The sequence below is a fragment of the Trichechus manatus genome, unplaced genomic scaffold (assembly GCF_000243295.1).
Source record: "Trichechus manatus latirostris isolate Lorelei unplaced genomic scaffold, TriManLat1.0 scaffold00189, whole genome shotgun sequence".
NCBI classification, from domain to species: domain Eukaryota; kingdom Metazoa; phylum Chordata; class Mammalia; order Sirenia; family Trichechidae; genus Trichechus; species Trichechus manatus.
In genome coordinates this window covers 3,962,834-3,983,359 of record NW_004444125.1, presented here as the reverse complement: position 1 = coordinate 3,983,359, position 20,526 = coordinate 3,962,834, and the positions used below count along the sequence as shown (strand labels likewise).

The 20,526-nt window shown below is 45.4% G+C and overlaps 1 protein-coding gene across 3 annotated transcripts in view; it reads left to right on the top strand.

Annotated features, from left to right (window-relative positions):
- The window catches only part of LDAH (lipid droplet associated hydrolase), a 155,955-nt gene extending 145,701 nt beyond the window's left edge, over positions 1–10,254 (top strand). Inside the window, exons 6-7 of one of the 3 annotated variants that reach the window (XR_002825796.1) lie at positions 7,640–7,901; positions 10,025–10,254. Coding sequence is in view for 1 of the 3 variants with exons in the window: in XM_023741765.1 (XP_023597533.1) it covers positions 7,640–7,837 (198 nt within the window). In the remaining 2 variants the exon portion in view is untranslated. Of the gene's footprint in view, positions 1–7,639; positions 9,746–10,024 lie in introns of those variants that run through there. The other 2 variants (XM_023741765.1, XM_023741766.1) reach the window with 2 other exon arrangements.
- The last annotated feature ends 10,272 nt before the right edge of the window (positions 10,255–20,526 follow it).

Genomic DNA, 20,526 nt, shown 5'->3' with positions numbered 1-20,526 from the left:
AAAATATTACAAAGCATCTTTTCTGACCATAAAGCCATTAAAGTAGAAATCAGCAACAGAAAAAGCATGGGAAAAAAATCAAATACATGGAAACTGAACAGCACCCTGCTCAAAAACTACTGGGTTATAGAAGAAATTAAGGATGGAAAAAAGAAATTCATAGAATCAAATGACAGTGAAAACACATCCTACCAGAACCTTTGGGACACAGCAAAAGCAATGCTCAGATGTCAGTTTATAACAGTAAATGCACACATCCAAAAAGAAGAAAAGGCCATAATCAAAACACTAACCCTACAACTGGAACAAGTAGAAAGAGAGCAGCAAAAGAAGGCCTCAGGTGCTAGAAGAAAGGAAATAATAAGAATTAGAGCAGAATTAAATAAAATAGAGAATAGAAAAACGATTGAAAGAGTTAACAAGACCAAAAGCTGGTTCTTTGAAAAGATCAACAAAATTGATAAACCATTGGCCAAACTAAGAAAAACAGGAGAGGAAGCAGATAAACCGTGTAAGAAATGAGATGGGTGATATCAACAGACCCAACTGAAATTAAAAGAATCATAACAGAATACTATGAAAAATTGTACTGTAACAAATTTGAAAACCTAGAGGAAATGGACAAATTTCTAGAAACCCACTACCTACCTAAACTCACACAGAGATAGAACAACTAACTAAACTTATAACAAAAGCAGAGATTGAAAAAGTAATTAAAAAATTCCCAACAAAAAAATGCCCTGACCCTGATGGCTTCGCTGGAGAATTCTACCAAACTTTCAGAGAAGAATTAACCCCACTACTGCTAAAGGTATTTCAGACCATAGAAAATGATGGAATACTGCCCAACTCATTCTATGAAGCCGGCATAACCCTGATACTAGAACCAGGTAAAGACACCACAAACAAAGAATATTACAGAGCAATATCCCTCATGAACATTGACACAAAAATCCTCAACAAAAATCTAGCCAATAGAAGTCAGCAACATCAAAAACATAATTTGCAGTAATCAAGTGGGATTTATACCAGGTATGCAGGGATGGTTCAACATTAGAAAAACAATCAGTGTAGTCCATCACATAAATAAAAGAAAAAACAAGAACGACATGGTCTTATCAATAGATGCATAAAAGGCATTCGACAAAGTCCAACACTCACTCATGATAAAAACTCTCAATAAAATAGGAATAGAAGGGAAATTCCTGAATATAATTAAGGGTGTTTATACAAAGCCAACAGCCAGCATCATCCTAAATAGAGAGACTTTGAAAGCATTCTGCTTGAGAACGGGAACCAGACAAGGATGTCCTTTGTCACCTCTGTTATTCAACATTGTGCTGGAGGTCCTAGCCAGAGCAATTAGGCTAGAAAAAGAAAAGGACATCCAAATTGGTAGGGAAGAAGTCAAAGTATTTCTGTTTGCAGATGATATAATCTTATACACAGAAAACCCCAGAGAATCCAGAAGAAGACTACTGGAACTAATAGAAGATTTTAGCAAAGTCTCAGGATACAAGATAAACATACAAAAATCAGTTGAATTCCTTTACACCAACAAAGAGAACCTTGAAGAGGAAATCACCAAATCAATACCATTTACAGTAGCCGCCAAGAAGATAAAATACTTAGGAATAAATCTAACTAGAGACGTAAAAGACCTGTACAATGAAAACTACAAGACACTACTGCAGGAAACCAAAAGAGACCTGCTTAAGTGGAAAAACGTACCTTGCTCATGGATAGGTAAACTCAACATTGTGAAAATGTCAATTCTACCCAAAACGATCTACAGATACAATGCCATCCCAATCCAAATTCCACTGGTGTTTTCTAATGAGATGGAGAAACAAATCACCAACTTCATATGGAAAGGGAAGAGGCCCCAAATAAGTAAAGCATTACCCAAGAAGAACAAAGTGGGAGGCCTCACACTACCTGATTTTAGAACCTATTATACCGCCATGGTAGTCCAAACAGCCCGGTACTGGTACAACAACAGATACATAGACCAGTGGAACAGAATTGAGAATCCAGACATAAATTCATCCATCTATGAGCAGCTGATACTTGACAAAGGCCCAAAGTCCGTTAATAGGGGAAAAAACAGTCTCTTTAACAAATGGTGCTTGCATAACTGGATATCCATCTGCAAAAAACTGAAACAAGACCCATACCTCACACCATGCACAAAAACTAACTCAAAATGGATCAAAGACTTAAATATAAAATTGAAAGCGATAAAAATCATGGAAGAAAAAATAGGGACAACGCTAGGTGCCCTAATACATGGCATAAGTAAAAATGCACAAACACCAGAAGAGAGACTAGATAACTGGGAGCTCCTAAAAATCAAACACTTAAACGCTCATCAAAAGACTTCACCAAAAGAGTCAAAAGACAGCCTACAGACTGGGAAAAAATTTTTGGCTGTGACAAATCCAATCAGTGTCTAATCTCTAAAATCTACAAGATACTGCAAAACTTCAACAAGAAAAAGACAAATAACCCAATGAAAAAATGGGCAAAGGATATGAACAGGCACTTTGCCAAAGTAGATACTCAGGCAGCTAACAGACACATGAAGAAATGCTCACGATCATTAGCCATTAGAGAAATGCAGATGGATACTACAATGAGATATCATCTCACCCCGACAAGGTAGCATTAATCCAAAAAACACAAAATAATAAATGCTGGAGAGGTTGTGGAGAGACTGGAACACTTGTACATTGTTGGTGGAAATCGATTTGGTGCTTCCTTAAAAAGCTAGAAACATAAGTGCCATATGATCCAGCTATCCTGCTCCTTGGAATATATCCTAGAAGAATAAGAGCTGTCACACGAATAGATATATGCACACCCATGTTTATGGCAGCACTGTTCACAATAGCAAAAAGATGGAAACAACCTAGGTGCCCATCAGCGAACGAATGTATAAACAAATTTTGGTATATCCACACAATGCAATATTACGCAAAGGTAAAGAACAATGATGAAGCTGTGAAACATCTTATAACCTGGAGGAAGCTGGAGGTCGTTATGCCGAGTGAATTTAGTCACAGAAGGACAAATATTGTATAAGACCACCGTTATAAGAACTCAGGAAAAGGTTTAAACACAGAAGAAAACATTCTTTGATGGTGACGACAGTGGGGAGGGAGGGCGAGGGTTATTTACTAACTAGATAGTAGATAAGAATTATCGTAGGTGAAGGGAAGGACAACACACGCTACAGGGGAGGTCAGCACAACTGGACTAAACCAAAGCTAAGAAGTTTCCCGAATACAGTCAGACACTTTGAGGGACAGAATAGCAGGGGTAGGGGTCTGGGGACCATGCTTTCAGGGGACATCTAGGTCTATTGGCATAACAAAGCTTATTAAAAAAACGTTCTGCATCCTACTTTGGTGAGTGGTATTGGGTCTTCAAAGCTTGCAGGCAGCCATCTAAGATGCATCGGTTGGTCCCAACCACCTGGAGTAAAGGAGAATGAAGAACACCAAAGACACAAGGAAAGCATTAGCGCAAGAGACTGAAAGGGCCACATAAACCAGAGACTGCATCAGCCTGAGACCAGAAGAACTAGATGGTGCCCAGCTACCACCAATGACCGCCCTGACAGGAAACAGAACAGAGAGTCCCTGATGGAGCAGGAGAAAGGTGGGGTGCAGAACTCAAATTCTAGTAAAAAGACCAGACTAAATGGTCTGACTGAGACTGGAGGAACCCAAGAAAGTATGGCCCCTGGGTTCTCTTATCAGCCCAGAACTAAAATAATTTCCGAGGCCAGCTCTTCAGACGGTGATACTCGTGAGGAGTGTGCCTCTTAGCTCAAGTAGATACAAGAGACTAAACGGGCAGCTTCTGTCAGGAGGCGAGACAGGAAGGCAGAGAGGGTTAGGAGCTGGTTGAATGGGCATGGGGAATCGGGTGGAAAGGAGGAGTGTGCTGTCACAGCATGGGGAGAGCAATTAGGGTCACATAGCAATGTGTGTATGAATTTTTTATGGGAAAAAATATTTAAAAAATAATAATAATGTTGTCTTTGGATTTATAGCCTGGCTTTACAATTCACTAATTGCTGGAATTTAAGCAAGTTTCTTAATCTTGCTAAACCTCAGTTTCTCTTCTGTAAAATAAGGATAGAGTACCCTTCCTCAGAGGATCGTGGGAAGGACTGAACGGGATCATATGTGGAAAGTGCTTAGCCAGAACCTGGCACATTACTTTCAGCTCAGTTTTATTCATAGTGATTCATTTTTGCATACCCACATAATAACAGCTTACACTCTTAACTACCATCTTTTGGTGCCTCTCCACACTTGCAGTTCTCTTTCTTTCCCCTTCACCTGTCCTCCCCCAGGGCCTCACTACTACGTTCACACACCCCATACTTTTTCAGTTTCCTGTTTAGGGTTACAGGTGCAGAGTCCTCGGGTCAGATCTATTGCCTGTGACTTATAATCTGTAAGGAACAGGAAGTATCTTGACTCAGTGTGTGTACAGGCATTAGAGTGATCACATGTTTTACTTATAAGCCAGGATTTTTATAGAGAGCCCTTCAATGAATATAGCCGAAAGAACTTAAAAAAAAGAAAATGGGAAAACCCACCCTCACAGTCAATTAAGGACTTAACAAAATGCAACCCACTCTAAATGGTTACTGATCATGGAAGTTTAAGAAATAAATCAGATTAGCATAGGAGAAATGTAGACTCCTCACTGTTACGCTATTTTAAATACTAATACTGCTTTTTTGAGGTTCTTAGTATATGCTCTGGGCAGTGTGTGCCCCATAACTACTTGGAACTGTACCATAGTTGGACATGACTTGATACCCAAAGATGGGCATAGGGACCCTGTCATCCATGCTTGTTACCCCTGCACAACTGTCTTAACAACCCCCATGCATGAGGGAAGGGATGGAGTTTCCCTTGTGCTGAGGTTCATTAAGCTGGATTTCTCATGGAAGGCTCTGGTTCCGTTCCAAGTTGTAATTGCCTCACTGAAAAGTAAATGCTAAGTTCTTCATAGAAATAGTCTTTGAAATATCAAGTAAAAAGCCATGGGAGGTGTATACAGTGGTGGTATTCTCATCAAGAGTTTCTAGGGGAGGTCTTTCCTGCCTTGCTTTTCTTCTAGTTGACTGTGTATTATAGTTTTTCACTGTAGCTTGTACTGGTCTGAGGGCTCCCAGATAGCTTTTGCAGTGGCCAAGTATCTTCAGACAAGAGAGCGCACAGGAGCAGAGGAACAGACCTGATGAACACAAACCCAAATCTGAATATCCCAATCTATCGACCATTTCAGACTCTAAGGAAATGCTGAACAACTGTGTGTAATGACTGTTCCATGTGCTATTTCCTGGATAGAATTTAAAAGATTCCTGATGGTAAAAGTGGGGAGTAGTTTAGAGAGATCTTAAGGTTATTAGCCCTTTTGGTAGGTAATTTTAATGCTGCAAATAGCTTATACTCCTGCCAGTATTTCAGGGGGAAGCTGTAGCAGGATGATTGCTGAGAGAGTCTGGGAAACTTGTTTTCACACCTGGCCAGAAAGGTCACTTGCTGTTGGTGAGATCGCAGAGTTTGAGAGCTATAGAGAGAGCGTTAGCGACCAGGAGGGAAAAAGCCAGAAACTGCAGGGTTCTCCCATCCTCCAGGAAACAAAAAGAAGTTCTCACTCTGCTAAGAGCCATGGCAGAATGATATTTGGTTTAGAGGCTTTAGATTGCCTAGAAGTGGTTGGAATAAACAAAAACCGGAGAATGTGAAGAATAAATTAAATGATAAATCGTTAAGCCACAAATTCTCTGCAACATTCGACAGTGGAACCAGAGCAAATTCTCTGTGAAATGATTCAGAATAAATCCGCAGCTCAAGATTTAGTTGTTAATAGTTTATCTACAGAGTACTACATTAAATGATACATTTTTCTCTTTAAAATGTTTCTTAATGAACCATCTCTTTTAAATATTGGTTAGGTCATAATGTTATTATAATAAAGGCCAGTGTTTCTATAAGAGCAATCTCCTGTGTCCCACATTCAGATAATTTAGTGATTGATACAGTAAAATTATCCAGTGAGCAGAAGCAGTAACACCTATTTCTGATGCTCGCCTCTCCCAACCACCTGATCCCCTCCAGTCTCTCTTCCAATTGCAGCCACAGTAATTTTCCTAACATACAGAGCTGATCGTGTCACTTCGTTACGTGAAGTCTTCTGTTAGCTGCTGTGGACTTCAGAATAAAGCCCAGAAGAGGGCTGGCCGTGAGCCAGTCTCTCTGTCTCTCCAGTCTTGTCTCTCACCACCCTGTATTCGTCCATGTTTAGTTACTTGCGATTCTCCAAGCATGTCATCCTCTTTTCATACTTCCTTTTACTTTACTTGGTGTGTTCCGCACAATGTGCATCCTCCCCAACTTGAAGACTCAACTCTCTGGGGACTCTTTCCTGATTCCCTTTCACTGCTCCAGCCGGGAACCCCTCCTCTGGGCTCTCAGCAACCTGTGCTGCCTCTGTCATGCTGAGGCGTAATTGTCTGTGTACATGGTGCCTCCTCTATGCCCCACCCACACACACACTAGAGACCAAGTCTTATTGTCTCTATTTTCCAGGTTCTTAATACAAAGTAGATGCTTAGTAAGTATCTGCTGAACAGATGGATGAATAAGTGAATAAATATTTGAGTGAGTGAGTGATCAAATTTGGTATAGTTATGAAGATTGCAGTAGACTGCAACTCCACTGAAGGGCTGGACCTGGGCAGAATTCTTTTTTTCAGTAATAACAGATGTCATAGAGTCCTTAAAATTTAGTTTGTACTTTTGTAGAAATTACCACTATGTGTTTTTCTGAATAGTTCACCTTTGCTGCCTTCTTTTTAAAGAAATAAAGAACTAGAACATAGTTGTTTTTCAAAGAAGCACAGCAGCCTACACACACACACTCATACATGCACACGTGTGTGTTTGTGTGTGTGTATCACAGCAGGTGTAGATAGATATCCAGTGAGAGTCTTAGCAGTGCCTCAGAGGAGGCTCTATCTCCATTCTGCCTGCTTGCTGTCACCTGAAGTGTGACCAGTCCTCCCCACTGAATGAACATGCCCTCCTTCACAGAGCCCCTCTCAGGGTACTGATCCCATTTCATCTGCTACACTGGAAACTCTTTGAAGCTGGCGGTATCTGATTCATCTTTGCATGCATTCAGCAAACATGACCCATATGCCTACCATGTGACTGTATGAAAACTACTAAGTGTTTAATAAATGGTCACTAATAACTTAGTGACTGCATCTCAGTAGCTCTTTTCCTTGTCCTCACCTGCCTTCTGTCCAGTGTCCATCTCCACCTCAATACACACTTTGCTGGTGAGTCCTTTTCATGAGTCACAGGTGATCTATCCCACAGGGTCTCCCTACATGGGCTTCTTTCCATCAGGTGCCTCTCAATACATTCCTGTAAACCTTGAAGGCTCACTGCCTCAAGATAGCCACAATCTGCAGGGAGCCTTGGGACGAGCTCACAGGGCCAGGCAAAGGTGCTGTCTTTTAAAGCATTGCAGGCAGGTGGTGCCATATCTGTGTTGAGAGGGGAAGATGTTTTCTAATAAAATTTTTTTGTCTTGTGTTTTAGCTTACATTTTACTATGGTACTATAGATCATTGGTGTCCAAAAGAGTACTATGAAGACATCAAGAAAGATTTTCCAGAAGGAGATATCCGACTCTGTGAGAAAAAGATACCGCACGCTTTTGTCATGTCTCATATACATAGCCTGGAAATGGCTGAAATGGCAGCTGACTGGCTAAAGGATGACCTATCCAAAATATAAACACTGATGGAAGGGAACAAGCATCTACAGCCAGTATATAGAATCAGTGGGTTTATTCTACTTGGTAAGTAAATGGTTAATTTTGTTGTTTGATATTAGGAAAGAAAAAAGTGAGAACCTCTTGGCTTATGAAAATACTGGCTCCCCATGTAGGCTGAAGTAAACACAGTTGATGAATCATTCCATAGGCTTAATAAGACATTTTCTAAGATTCAGGGAATACAGTGATCATTTCTAAACAAGGTGTCTTATGTTTGTACAAGATGTCCAGCGGAGCCGTGTAGTTTATTTTGGTAGGCAGAATGCTTGCAGACAAAATGAAATCCAAATTTAGTTGATTCTAACTGTAGAATAGGCTTTCCTAGAGGAGAAATTATGAAATACCTACCAGAAAATGTAGAAGAGCTCAGTGAGTATTAATGTATAGTTAGATATGTGAAGTGTATGAGATCATGAGAATGTACTCTCATGCTACAGTAGCAGGAAGTGTGAGCAGTGGATCTTGGCAGTAGACTGGGGTCTCCTTGAAGGACAGAAGCTGAAGGTCAGCTGAGACTAACTTTGCACAGGTCTTGGCTGAGGTCATCAGAATCAGACTGGGTGCCAAAGCCGCCTGTCAACCCCACCTGTGACTACCTTGCAGCATGTCACAAACCACCAAGTCCGCTTGTCTCTGGCCACCAGTGGCGCAGGCCCAACATTAGGGGAAGCACTGCTCATCTCTGTATCTGGGCAGCTTCCCTGAGGAATGTGACTGCCTGATACACCTCCATTAGACAGAATACAGTTCGCCACAGGGTACTGTGGCCACCTAGCCAGATAAGAATTGTTGAAGGATCCCGACTCTTCCTCCTGCTACAAGACAGGCAGCAATCGCTATGCTGAGCCTGTGCCTGCCAGGTCATGAGCTCGCTGCAGGCCCCTTTCCTCCATAGCCAGGACAGGGAGGTATGGGCTGTACCAATGTCAAGCCTGTGCCTGCAACACGCAGTTGCCCCTTCTGTTATTCTTTGAATAAAATTCTATCAAGGACCAGCAACTAGGTAGGCATTGAGGATAGAGTTCTTAGCTACATTTTTTTGTTTCTGAAAATCTTGTAGTAAATAATTATTGAAAGGGCATCTTTAAATTGCTAAGTAGAGAATTACTGTAAATTAGTTCTGCATTTCTGCATTAGTTTATTAGGTGGAAATAAATTGTTGTACTAATGAACCAAAGCAAGCCATTAAATTATGTGAATTCACCTCTGGACATTGGGACGCCTTGAAGTCCGGTGGAGAAGAAGCATGTTCTCTGGCCTAGAGTAGGCTAACAGTTTCCTGCCTTCCCTAAATTGACTCAGTTTCGGGACTTTAGGAGCCACATGCTAAGTCCCCCTGACTGCAGTGACAGATGACATTTGATCAGAAGCATTTGGTTTTCTCCTAGAGGAAATCTCTCATGACATACTATTCCTTAAGGACAATGGGATGATGCCGTTTCTTGCAAGACCTAAAGCTCCCTGACGAAATATACAGCTCTGATAGGCTGCCATCCTGGTGCTGAGCACTGATGACTGTGCTTTGACCTGGCTTCTGCATCTGGACAAATGGCTTCTCAGAGGGGAAGAGCCAAGTTCCAGCAAGGCGTGCTCTTGGCCCGAGAGGAGCTAGTGGACCCAGAGGCCACAGGCACAGGGCTGCACACAAAGACCTTGTTGGCGTCTGTGCGAGGAAGCCTCTGGCAGATCTGACGTTGGAAGCTAGAACTCACGTCTCTGAAGTGCCTTGTGTACAGGGGATGCTCAGTAGTTTTAAATTGAAGCATGTAAACAGGTATTAGGTAAATCGCACCTACCAGAATGAAGAGTAACAGTCCCAGCTTTTCTTTTAGCCATTATTTTACAACACTTCTTCATATTTCAAAATCCCAGATGTATGAAAATGTCTTATTTTAGTTTTTTGGAGCTTAAAGTAAAAGATAACCAGTTCTTATTTCTTGTTTATCATCTGAACACCAAATGAATGAAATAAATGTTTTACTAGCACCTATGTCCTTCACTTGCAGGGAGGGGGGCGGGGAGGTCTGAACAAGTCGCGGGCAAGAACTGAGTGTGTTAGGAGGAGGGAGGGTACAGTTTGCACAGTTCTTCTGAGTTACGCTCATGTCAGAGTCTCTCCATTAAAGTGAAAAGCCGCTTTCTCACAGCTTCTTTTAGAAAAGGAGGAATCAGATTTCAGGAGACTGAAGTTCCATGGATAAGTACTGAAGACACACTGAAGTATCCCGGGCTGATGGGGAAGTCATGTTGGCAGTTTACTCTCAAATGGTTCAGGGGGTAAAAATGTTTCTTGTACTTGCATCTTTTTTGTATATTTGAGATTGTTTCAAAGTTTATAAAAATAATAATTGAAAACAAAACACCAAGCCCCTATGTCTGTCTCTCATCACCTCTTTTCTAGAAAATGAATTTCTTCTTTGAAACAGCAAATGGAGAACTGGGTTCAAATCCCAGATCTATCATTTACCAGGTTTGTCGCGTTGCATAAGACATAACCTCCCTGAGTGCGCCTCCCTTGCCTCATCTAGGAAATTGGGATAATACCAGTACTTAACTTTTTTTCGATTTTGGATTTTTACCAGTACTTTTTTTTTTTTTTGGATTTTGAGAGGGTCCTTCACACTTGGTGTTACAAGACTTGCTCTGGAGATGCCTTCAGTCCTGTGGGAGAGGCCAGACACATGGCCCACAGCTGCTCCCCACCTGGGCCAATGTGATCACTCACCTGCATCTGTATGGGGCCCAGGCAGGACTCTCAGTCCCCTTGGAAAGTGACTGGGAGGTTAAGTCTCACGTGTTCATCAAAGCCTTTCTGTCCTCAGCACTCCTGCAGGAGAGCCCTGGCCTCAGAGATCCATCTGTTCACACAGCACTCTCAGTTCTTGCCTCTGACTTGTTCAGACCCCCCTGCCCCCCTTCCTGCAAGTGAAGAAGGGACCAAGTATATCCTCTTCTCTCCTGCAAGAGGAGGCCAGGAACAAAGACAGTGTATCTCAGGTGTGTAAGACACACCTTACCGACTTACCAGCCTACCTAATGGGGATGAAATGAGGTCATGCATGTAATGTTTAGTACCCTGCCTAGTTCGTGGAAGATGCTCAATAAAATGTTTCATAAAGGACAAGGATAGCAAACTTGTTTTTCCTTTACTATCTCTTTGGTGGAAACCCTGTAGGTGTAGTGGTTAAGAGCTATGGCTGCTAACCAAAAGGTTGACAGTTCGAATCTACCAGGCACTCCTTGGAAACTCTCTAGGGCAGTTCTGTTCGGTCCTATAGGCTCACTGAGTCGCAATCAACTCGATGGCAATGGGTTTGGTTTGGTTTGGTATCTCTTTGGTGCAGTGGAGGGCCCCAAGATATCTCAGGTCTCCGTAGTGTTTCACTGAGGCTTGATTCTGGCACAGTCTTAGCATTTCTGGCTTGTATGCAAAGGGGCACTTGCTTTCCTGGCCCAACTCTCTGGCCTCAGGCCATGCATGCCTTCCGACACACAGCCCAGGATATGGGTTACAGTCGATTTAGAAAAGATGCAAGAAGCAGAGCATTTCTTAGAATACCTGAGACACACCATCTTTGTTCCTGGCCTCCTCTTGAAGGAGAGAAGAGGATATACTTGGGCCCTTCTTCACTTGTGGGAAGGGGCGGGGGAGCTGAACAACAAGTCGGGGGCAGGAACTGAGAGTTCTGTGTGAACAGATGGATCTCTGAGGCCGGGGCTCTCCTGCAGGAGTGCTACGGACAGAAATGCTTTGATGAACACGTGAGACTTAACCTCCCAGTCACTTTCCAAGGGGACTGAGAGTCCTGCCTGGGCCCCATACAGATGCAGGTGAGTGATCACATTGGCCCAGGTGGGGAGCAGCTGTGGGCCATGTGTCTGGCCTCTCCCACAAGACTGAAGGCATCTCCAGAGCAAGACTTGTGTCACCAAGTATGACAAGAAGTGACCCTTCGTGTGATATCCTCAAAGGGTAGGTGAAGGCCTAAGAAAGCTCTGCGTGATTGTAGTTCTATAAAGAGAAGCTCCTGGAGAGAGAGATGGGGAGGAGGCTCTCCCCTGCACTTTCAGTGTCTCATGGAGGCCTTACAGTCCCACGAGGTTATGATTATGCCCATTTTACAGATTGGTACTGAGGTGCAAAGAGAGAAGTAGCTTGCTCAAGATCACGAAGCTAGCGAGTGACAGAGCTGGGATTCAGATTCAGGCTACTACTCCAGAGCCGTCTACTTCATCACCTTTGCACCACATCATGCTGCCCCCTAGAGGCAACAACGGGCAAGCCTGGCAAAAGTGGAAAAACCAAACCAAACCCGTTGCTGTCAAGTCAGTTCCGACTTATAGCGACCCTATATAATAAAGACAATTTTCAGGGGGAAAAATGCGTCAAGCAGTGGATTGTGAGGAAGAAAGCTGCAGATAGGCCAGAGATGAGGTTGTCATGACGTGCATTCTTCCGTAGCCCTTCCCCCGATGCTCCACCCAGACGTGCTTACCTCCAGTCGCTCCTCAGAACCCGCTCTGCGCCCCTTAGTCTTTGGAATCACTGCTCCAGGTTTTAGCCTGCCCACGCCTCTCTCCCACCCCTGGAGACATGGCCCAAAATACCAACTGCTCTGCCTCCAAGAGCAGCCCGTCCCCCCTCAGAGCCCTCATGATTGCCTGGCCACGCCACTGTTGAAGCACTTACCAGTATTGCAGGAATTCAATTTTTGCTTGTCTGTCCGTCTGTCTCCCCTCAACACTCCTTCCTGCCCTTTAAATTAAGAGTCCTAGAAGATGGAACTGTGTGTCTTAGTCATCTCTGTATTCTGAGAGCCGATAGAATAAACCCCGCCACCCAGAATATTCAATAAACGTTTGCTATCTAAATAGTTTCCACCATACCTAATAGGCTCTCAAGAAATGTAAGTCTGTCGGTCCATCAGACTGTCAGGAATCACATCTCAGGGACTGACTCGTCATGCCTCAGAACTGACAATCGGAATGACGTGTGAAGTGGTCCCTTGCTCCTTTATCCCTTAAGCATTTCCCCAGCAGAGCTGTGCACACTGGGTCAGACAGATTCAAGGGTGCTGTTGACTTTGCAGCACTGGAGGACTACAAGAAAGCAAGCCCACTGCACCTCCCGGCCCATTCAGCTAGCCCACTAAGGCTGCAACAGTTACTTCCAGTCTTCTGATTAGAAAATCTCTGGAGTCTAGGTATTAGCAACTACCATATACGTAGTTTATTATTTGTTGAGCGCTAGGCCCATGCAGCACACCAAGTGGGAATTAAATAGCAACAATGCATAAGACTGTGCTCCGGGATAGTCTAGTTTTCATTTTGTATTGCATTTCTCAGAGATTCTGGCAAAGGGGCCTATGCTGACCTCCCTACATTGGGACAGATTTCCTTGTTGGGTAAGTCTATGGGGAAATTCCTCTTCCTTGGGATAGGAATGTGACCCTGTGACTGGGCGTCCATTACAGCCGGGGGTGTGGGTGCACCTGCAGGGCCGCCCTCCTTCACAGTGGGACTAGAATCCCGCCTCTGCAAATCCACCCTGCTTGGGCTCTGCAGAACATCTGGACTTCCTCCTACTGGCCACTGCTGAAGGGCTGCACACCTGCATGTGATTAGGACTCCGGCCGCAGACGCCCACAGCCTGATAGCTGGTGGCTGCACACTGGTAACACTGCAGTGGAGGAGTTTCTTGCCAGATCACCAGTCCTTCTGGGCAGGTGAGCATGGGGTTCCAAGGGGCACAGGAGCACAGTGCGTCCACAACCATGTTGGGCTCGCCCTTGGCGGAGCAGCAGTTGGAGGCACCTTTGCATCAGCCTGCCTGGAAATGAGCAGGTATGAGTGGCAGGGTCAGGGGAGGGAGCGGAGAACTCAGTCTGAGCCTCCTTTCAGCATCAGCCATGGCAAAGCCTCTCACACTCACTCTCAGCCATGTTTGAGAAGTAGGGTATGTTTTTAAATGCCCCCTCTGACTTTGCTGTCTGTAACCACTCCTTCTCTACTGAATGTGTGAGCCTCTGAGCACAGAATGCTGGGGGAGGTCAGGTGGAGACTCAGACACAAGAAAATGAAGAAGTGACCAAAATTATTTACAAACAATTTGTGGTAAGACACTTTACACTTTTTGATAACAGGGTCCTATAGCTTATAAATTTATTGTACCTGCCAAATGAGCTAGCTGCAACAATTGTTTCTTCCAGAGAAAGAGATGCCTGCCTTTAGTAGTGAAATTAAGGAGCAAAAAGGGAGCAGGTTTTCTTGATCTGCTTTCACTAGACAGACAAACACACGTGACCGCAGGAACCTGTATTGACGTGCTGCAGGAACACTGAATTTCATGATTAGAATTTGCGCTGCTGTCACTGATGAAACGGTAGCTCACACTGGCACAATCCACATCGCAAAGACTAGGAGTAACCAGTGGTTACTGAAGGCCTGACAACTGTTGTTCTGTTCACTAAGCCTCTCCTAGGAATATTTAAGGAACAGATGAGATAGCCTTCCCCTTCATCTGTAGGAAAGTCAGGTGTGAGAGCCAGGACAGTAGGAGGATGCCATGTGGTTGGTCCTCTCCTGTGCGATACTGAAAGATCCAAGGCAGTGTCACTGAGCATGCGAGCTTTCTACTTGCCTGGAACAGGACGGTGCAGAAGTGGCCCGGCAAACTTGCTGTAGGACTTGGTCGGTTTCCCTCAGATATGTAACTGGCCTTGCAGAGGAAGATGCTACGGTTGGGCTTTGTGCCCTGGGACTTGGGAGGCAGGGTGGCAGGGCTCACACTTTCTGGAGCGAGATAGGTCCTACAGCAGCTTGAAATGTATGAAGACAAAACCTTTCCACAAACCGTGTTTGGAATGACAGTGCTCACTCATTACAAATCATAGTGCTACTTTTCCAAAAAGAAAATGTTTTCCGCTGCATTTTGGCCTCTTCTCCCCCTGAACCCACGCTTGGTTTTCCTCCCTTCCTGTGCAGTAACTTTCTGCCATCTGGGGCTGCACACAGCGTCTTCTGCGGTCTCACCACCACAGAGGCCCAGAGCACAGCAGCCCCATGCCTGACGCCTGCATCCCCATGCAAGCAGCTCCACATTGGAGACTGTGCTGCTTCCAGGGTGGGGTGATCGGCACAGATGATAGGACTAGGCCTCCCAAGAGCTTCCACTGTTTCAATGCCATCATTCCTAATGCCGAAATGCTGGCTACTCTTGTTAGTTGTTGAAGAGTAGGTAGGACTAGACTAACTCAGAAAGGCTGAATAACAACAGACAAAAAACTGTTCTCTAAAGACCAGTCGTGAACAGTTTTATCAATAAAATATTTAATCAGCTTATCTGTACAAAATATTAAAATGGTTAATGAAGAGGATACAAGCATGTTTAACAATATATACTGCTATATGATAGTCGAGAAAAATAGAAAATGCTTTTACAGTTCATTTACATTTCAGTATGTACAATCTATTTAAACTTGAGAATGCATATACACAATGGACTTAACTACGTGCCGTTGAAGAGTGCCCTGCTAGCTGGGCTGGGCTGCGGGGAGACAGCTGATTGGCAGCCCCCGAGCTGTGGAGTCCTGCTCTGCCCAAACCAGAGCTGGAAGATTGCAGACAAAGGAGATTTCATTTGCAATGAATGTGTTTTAAAAACCTCACCCCCATCTCCTTACTCCCAAACAAGCTGAGATAAAGCTGGTGTCACTGCAACATGAACCAAACCAAACCTTCTACCATCAAGTCGATTCCTACTCATAGCAACCCTAGAGGGCAGAGTAGAACTGCCCCATAGGGTTTCTGAGGCCATAAGTCTTTACAGAAGCAGACTGCCACCCACATCTTTCTCCCACAGAGCTGTTGGTAGGTTTGAACCTCCGACCTTTTGGTTAGCAGCAGAGTGCTTTAACCACTGCACACCGGGTTCCTCTGCAATATGAAAAGAACTGCTTAAACAATAAAAAAACAAATTTTGTCTTCAGCTGCTGAGGGACTGGCATGTTATTGTGCCTCGCTGGCATTACCATCACTCGAGTTTCCGCATTTCCTTAAAATCACAGTGTTGGAATCAGTTTCCCCTTTCAGCTGCAAGGCACTCGTGCAGAATTCTGCTGCCCTAGGTAACCTGGTGCCTGCTTAAACCCTTCACAGAAGATTTACTTCTTCATATACAAAAAATGTTTTTCCAAACTTTGCAGAATCCCCTATTGTTATTTGCTGAAAGGGCAAGTTACAGTCAGCATGTTAATCCTTGTAAAAAATCCATTAACTTTGGAAGTGGGGTGAAGTACTTCCAGCTAAAAGACCGAGAGTGACTGTTATGATTCTTTGTCGGAGAAAACATAAAAGCTGTTTGCACTGCAATATAAAGTGAAATACAAAAATAAAATTAAGACGCTGATGTTTAGACCGTGGTTTATCCAGGATGGAGGATGCCAGAGAAGTTCCCCTCTCGAGAGTCTCTGTCCCTGGCTGGGAACACTCAAGTAGTTCTCAGCCAGAAAACACGTCTGAGCCCGAGCTTTCTTTCTCCCTGAACTGTGTCATCATTTCCCAGTGTAATGCCGAATGGCTGACTGTGCTGATTCGGACAGGCCCAGACCCCAAAATAGGAGTTACATGGAATATAAGCCTGCTTGTGGGCACACCCCTTCCTCAAGCCTGCCTGCTCATGTATCATTTGCTGGTCTTGGCAGCCTTCAGTCACCCTGAGACAAAAATGCAGACAAGGGAAAGCCCTCAAAACACCTGCTCTGTCGCTGCATTTCAGACTCACACCACTGGGGTTACCCACAGGTGAGAGGTCTGAGAAAGGTGAGGCTCCTCAGGAAGATCATCAGATACAGTCAGACATCTCAACCAAGTGTGTGCAGTTTCAGCAACCACTGACTCCCTGGTCTAGATATGGCCCCTGCCCCATCTTGCAGCCCAGCGAGTTTCCTCAAGGGAAGCTCAGCCTGTGTGCTTCTGATGGCTTTGTGTTTATTCTAATTCAGCAGCACTCTTATGAATTAGCCATACAGGGAGCCCCGTTTCAGTCAGCCACAAGCACACCTGAGCCCCGGTTTCTGGCAGCCATGTGTCTGAGCAGGACCCAGGCATGGAACAGGCATGTCACCTCTCTCTAGACAAGGCAAACTGGGCATGGGGGTGCCACTGCTGGTCACATGGAGCAGTGCAGACAGAATTCTGCAAAGATGAGTCACTCGTCCACCTTCTGCCTGGCCACACTCCTGTTTGCCAACAATTCAAAAGGTAGTGAAATAGAAGTAATAGCTGGCCACATCTCAGGTTTCTACCAGCATGCCTACAGGTGCCTGGGATTTGACTGTCAGAAGCTTTGCCTTGCTTTTCTAGACAACTTATTTCAGCGTCCCATCACTGACTTTGAAAAGGTATAAAAAGTGCGCTACGGCTTCTATCAGGTGGCCCTGTCTGGGATGAAGAGTTTCCAAACTAGCAGAAGGAACATCATCTGGCAAAAAAGAGTGAAAACTGTGCTTCACACACTTGCATGCTAAGCTGCCCTGCCAGCAAACTCACCTGACTATGCAGAAACTGCCCCCTCTCGGAAGTTTCCCTAACACTGCAGTCTTCTTGCCATTGTAAAGGACACATTTGAGAGAAATCAGTCCTTCCTTTTGTCAGCACAGACACATCCACAGATGAGCGGGAGGGTGTGCAGACTGCTCCCAGGAGATCTGCACAGGCAACAGGAAGCTGACCATCGCCCTCTGGCTGCGCGGGGCTGAGGGTGTGTTTGTCTGTGTTCAACAACTCTCGGCATGACTTGAAATCCAGACTAATTTTTCAATCATCTCACATTCCTCCACTCCACCTGCCCCAGACTGCTTGGCTCTAACCGCTACTGCTGCCACGAAGCACCAACCCAGACTCTGCCTGGCCAGAAGGCACAGCACAGGCTGTGTTCCAAGGGCACAGCACAGGCGCCGATGATTGGGGCGCGGGGGTGGGGGGGATATCATGCCAAGCTCTAGTTAAGCTGGGTGCATCAACATCATGAGCAGAGAGAATCCCTGAGCATATGATCAGAGCCCACAGAGCGGGTTTCACACCTCACTCATGCCCACTGATGCACTAGGCCAATGTCCAACCTCTCCCTGCAGCCTGCGTCCACACAGGTGATGCTCTCAGGTGGGAATTCCAGCTTCCTGTAGTAACGGGCTTCTCCCACCTACAGCCTCACTGTGGGCCTACAACTTATCTGTGTAGCTTAAAGCTTTGGGCACAGATTAAAGTCCAGAACAGCAGAAAGGGACAAGAAGACTCTGCTCCAGCCTAAATGGGCATAAGGCTCCAGGCACAAAAAGCCAAGTGGTCTGAAAAATTCTAACCAAACCTCTTTTTCCTCCTCCTTTCTAGTGCTTCTTAATGTTAAACTCCACCATTTTCCAGGCCATAAAAAAGGAGGTAAAGAGAAAGCTCTTCTGGCCTATGATGCTTACTCTCGGCTCCCTCCCCTGGCCAGACACGGGGAGCAGATGGGGAACCAGTGGAGCAGTCCACCTGGGACAAGCTTGCCTGATTCCTCCAGGGCGCTAGGACAGTCCCAGAACCCTGCCTGTCCTGCCAAGACTGCACCTTTTCTCTCGCACCTGCACAGCCTTTTCCCCAGCACCTGGCCACAGAACAATCTCAGTTAGTGTGTGGTTCTACCCACCCCTATGCTCACACAGGGGGAACTCGGGCTGGGTTAGCAGTACCCCTCAACCAGGAGACACAAGAAAGTGCTGGGCTGTGGTGAGCTGAGCCCCACCCCAAGGTGCTGGCCTCCCTGCACCTGCCTTACCTCGGCTGGAGATGGAAGCAACATCCATGAAACATCAACAGAGGCTAAGAGTATGGTGGACATACACACACACACACACACATGCATGTGTGCACACACAAGCATACACAGGCAAGAGCTGCAAAACCTAAGAGGAGACGTGGCTCGGCTAGGGCTGTGCACAAGGCCGCAGGGCCTGTTCCTGAAGCACAGTCATATCTGCTCTGCCTTTGAACTATCTGAATAGACTTTTTGGGCAGGTAGAATCCTACAAGCATGGAACTGGAAGGTCCTCATTTTACAGGGGCAGAAGTTGAAGCTTGGGGCAGGGAAGTGACTGCCCATGACCTGCCTTTCAGACCTCTCTCAGGAAATGCCTTGTGGAGTCTAGGCCATGTGGGCCAGTTCACTCCTGGGTGGGCATGCACAAGTCCACAGTGGGCTGTGACTCCAGTGCCTCTGAGAGGAATCCAGTTACTTCTTACCTCACCCCCAAAGTTTTCTAACTGCTGCATTCACTCCTAGGCTCCCTCTCCTCCCTTCCCAATCCAAACACCTCTCCCTCAGCTGAGCCCCCCTCTGACAGACTGTGGCCTTCAAGAACAGCAGTCCTCAGCGGTCTGGTGTCCTGCTTGAGGCCTCTGGCCCACGGCCTACTGGAAGGCCCTGCTCCCTGGGCCTGGGGGAGGCTCTCTATCCCCAAGATGACATGCTCTCACAAGAATCAGCGATGAAGTCTGTGGCTCAGCGACAGCTGTGGTGTTTTCTCTTCCTTTCACTGAGTTTTCTGGAGACCAGATTCAGGCAAAGGAAGAGCTGGACACTTTTTCTGTGCACAAGCTGCTCTTGGAAAGAATTCAGTTTTTCTCCCTGCTTTAAGAAGAAAATCAGTCTACAATCCTAGTCATTTTCTGCTATGAGTTTGAATGAAACTGCTAACAGTATAACGGAATAAATGACTTGGAGAATTTGAATTACAATCCTATTACGTCCACAAGGTTATCAGTACCCTTCAGTTCTGATAGCAAAGCCCTGCCCCTGCTGGCGCCAGAGCACTATCAGGGGAGAAGTTACTGCTGGGCTTTGATGGGTTTTGACTCCACTATCACACAATCAACACGTCTTATCTTTCCCATGCCACCTTAACAATAAAATGCCAGAAAAGTTTCAGACCTGGCTTCCTCAAGCTAGGACAACAAAACCTTCTACCCTCAGAGGACCCAACCCAGCTGCTTGGGAAGCCAGCGTTTGGTCACTGGCAGAGATGCCCGCCTGCCAGTGCAGGGGTCACCCTTCATATGAAAGGCTGGTTTCAAGCACCCAGCCTGCTCTAACCCCAGCTGGCCTGTCCCACACGCCCCAAGCAGGGATGCCAAACCCTCATCTCTAGCAGCACTTAAGGTGGTTCAAATTATCTCAACTAATAGTGCACAGTTCTCCCTGAAAAAATGGAAAATTTGATTTTTAAAAAAAATCAGGCCTCACCACTATTTAGGAGGGAGACTTTGGTAACTCCAGATGGGGGCCTGCCTTCACTCACAGTCCTGACACATTTTGTCCCTGCTTATAAACAGCCGGCTTTCCCCATCGCTGGTGACTGGAGAGCCCAGCTGGCGGATTCCAGCAGAGGAGCTTGGCTTATGCTGGGTGACCCTGACCCCTGCCCTCCACTGCTTGAAGACAAGATAGCACAGGGTTCTGCCAACTGTGGTGGCAGAATCCTGCTGCTTTAACCTCGTCTTAGCAGCAAAATCTTCCCTGCTTCCATGTGATGGCCCTTTTGCTGTCGTTTTTACAAAGTGAAACACATCCTCTCCATTCCTCTGGTTATAACCCTCAATGCCAAGAAGCTGG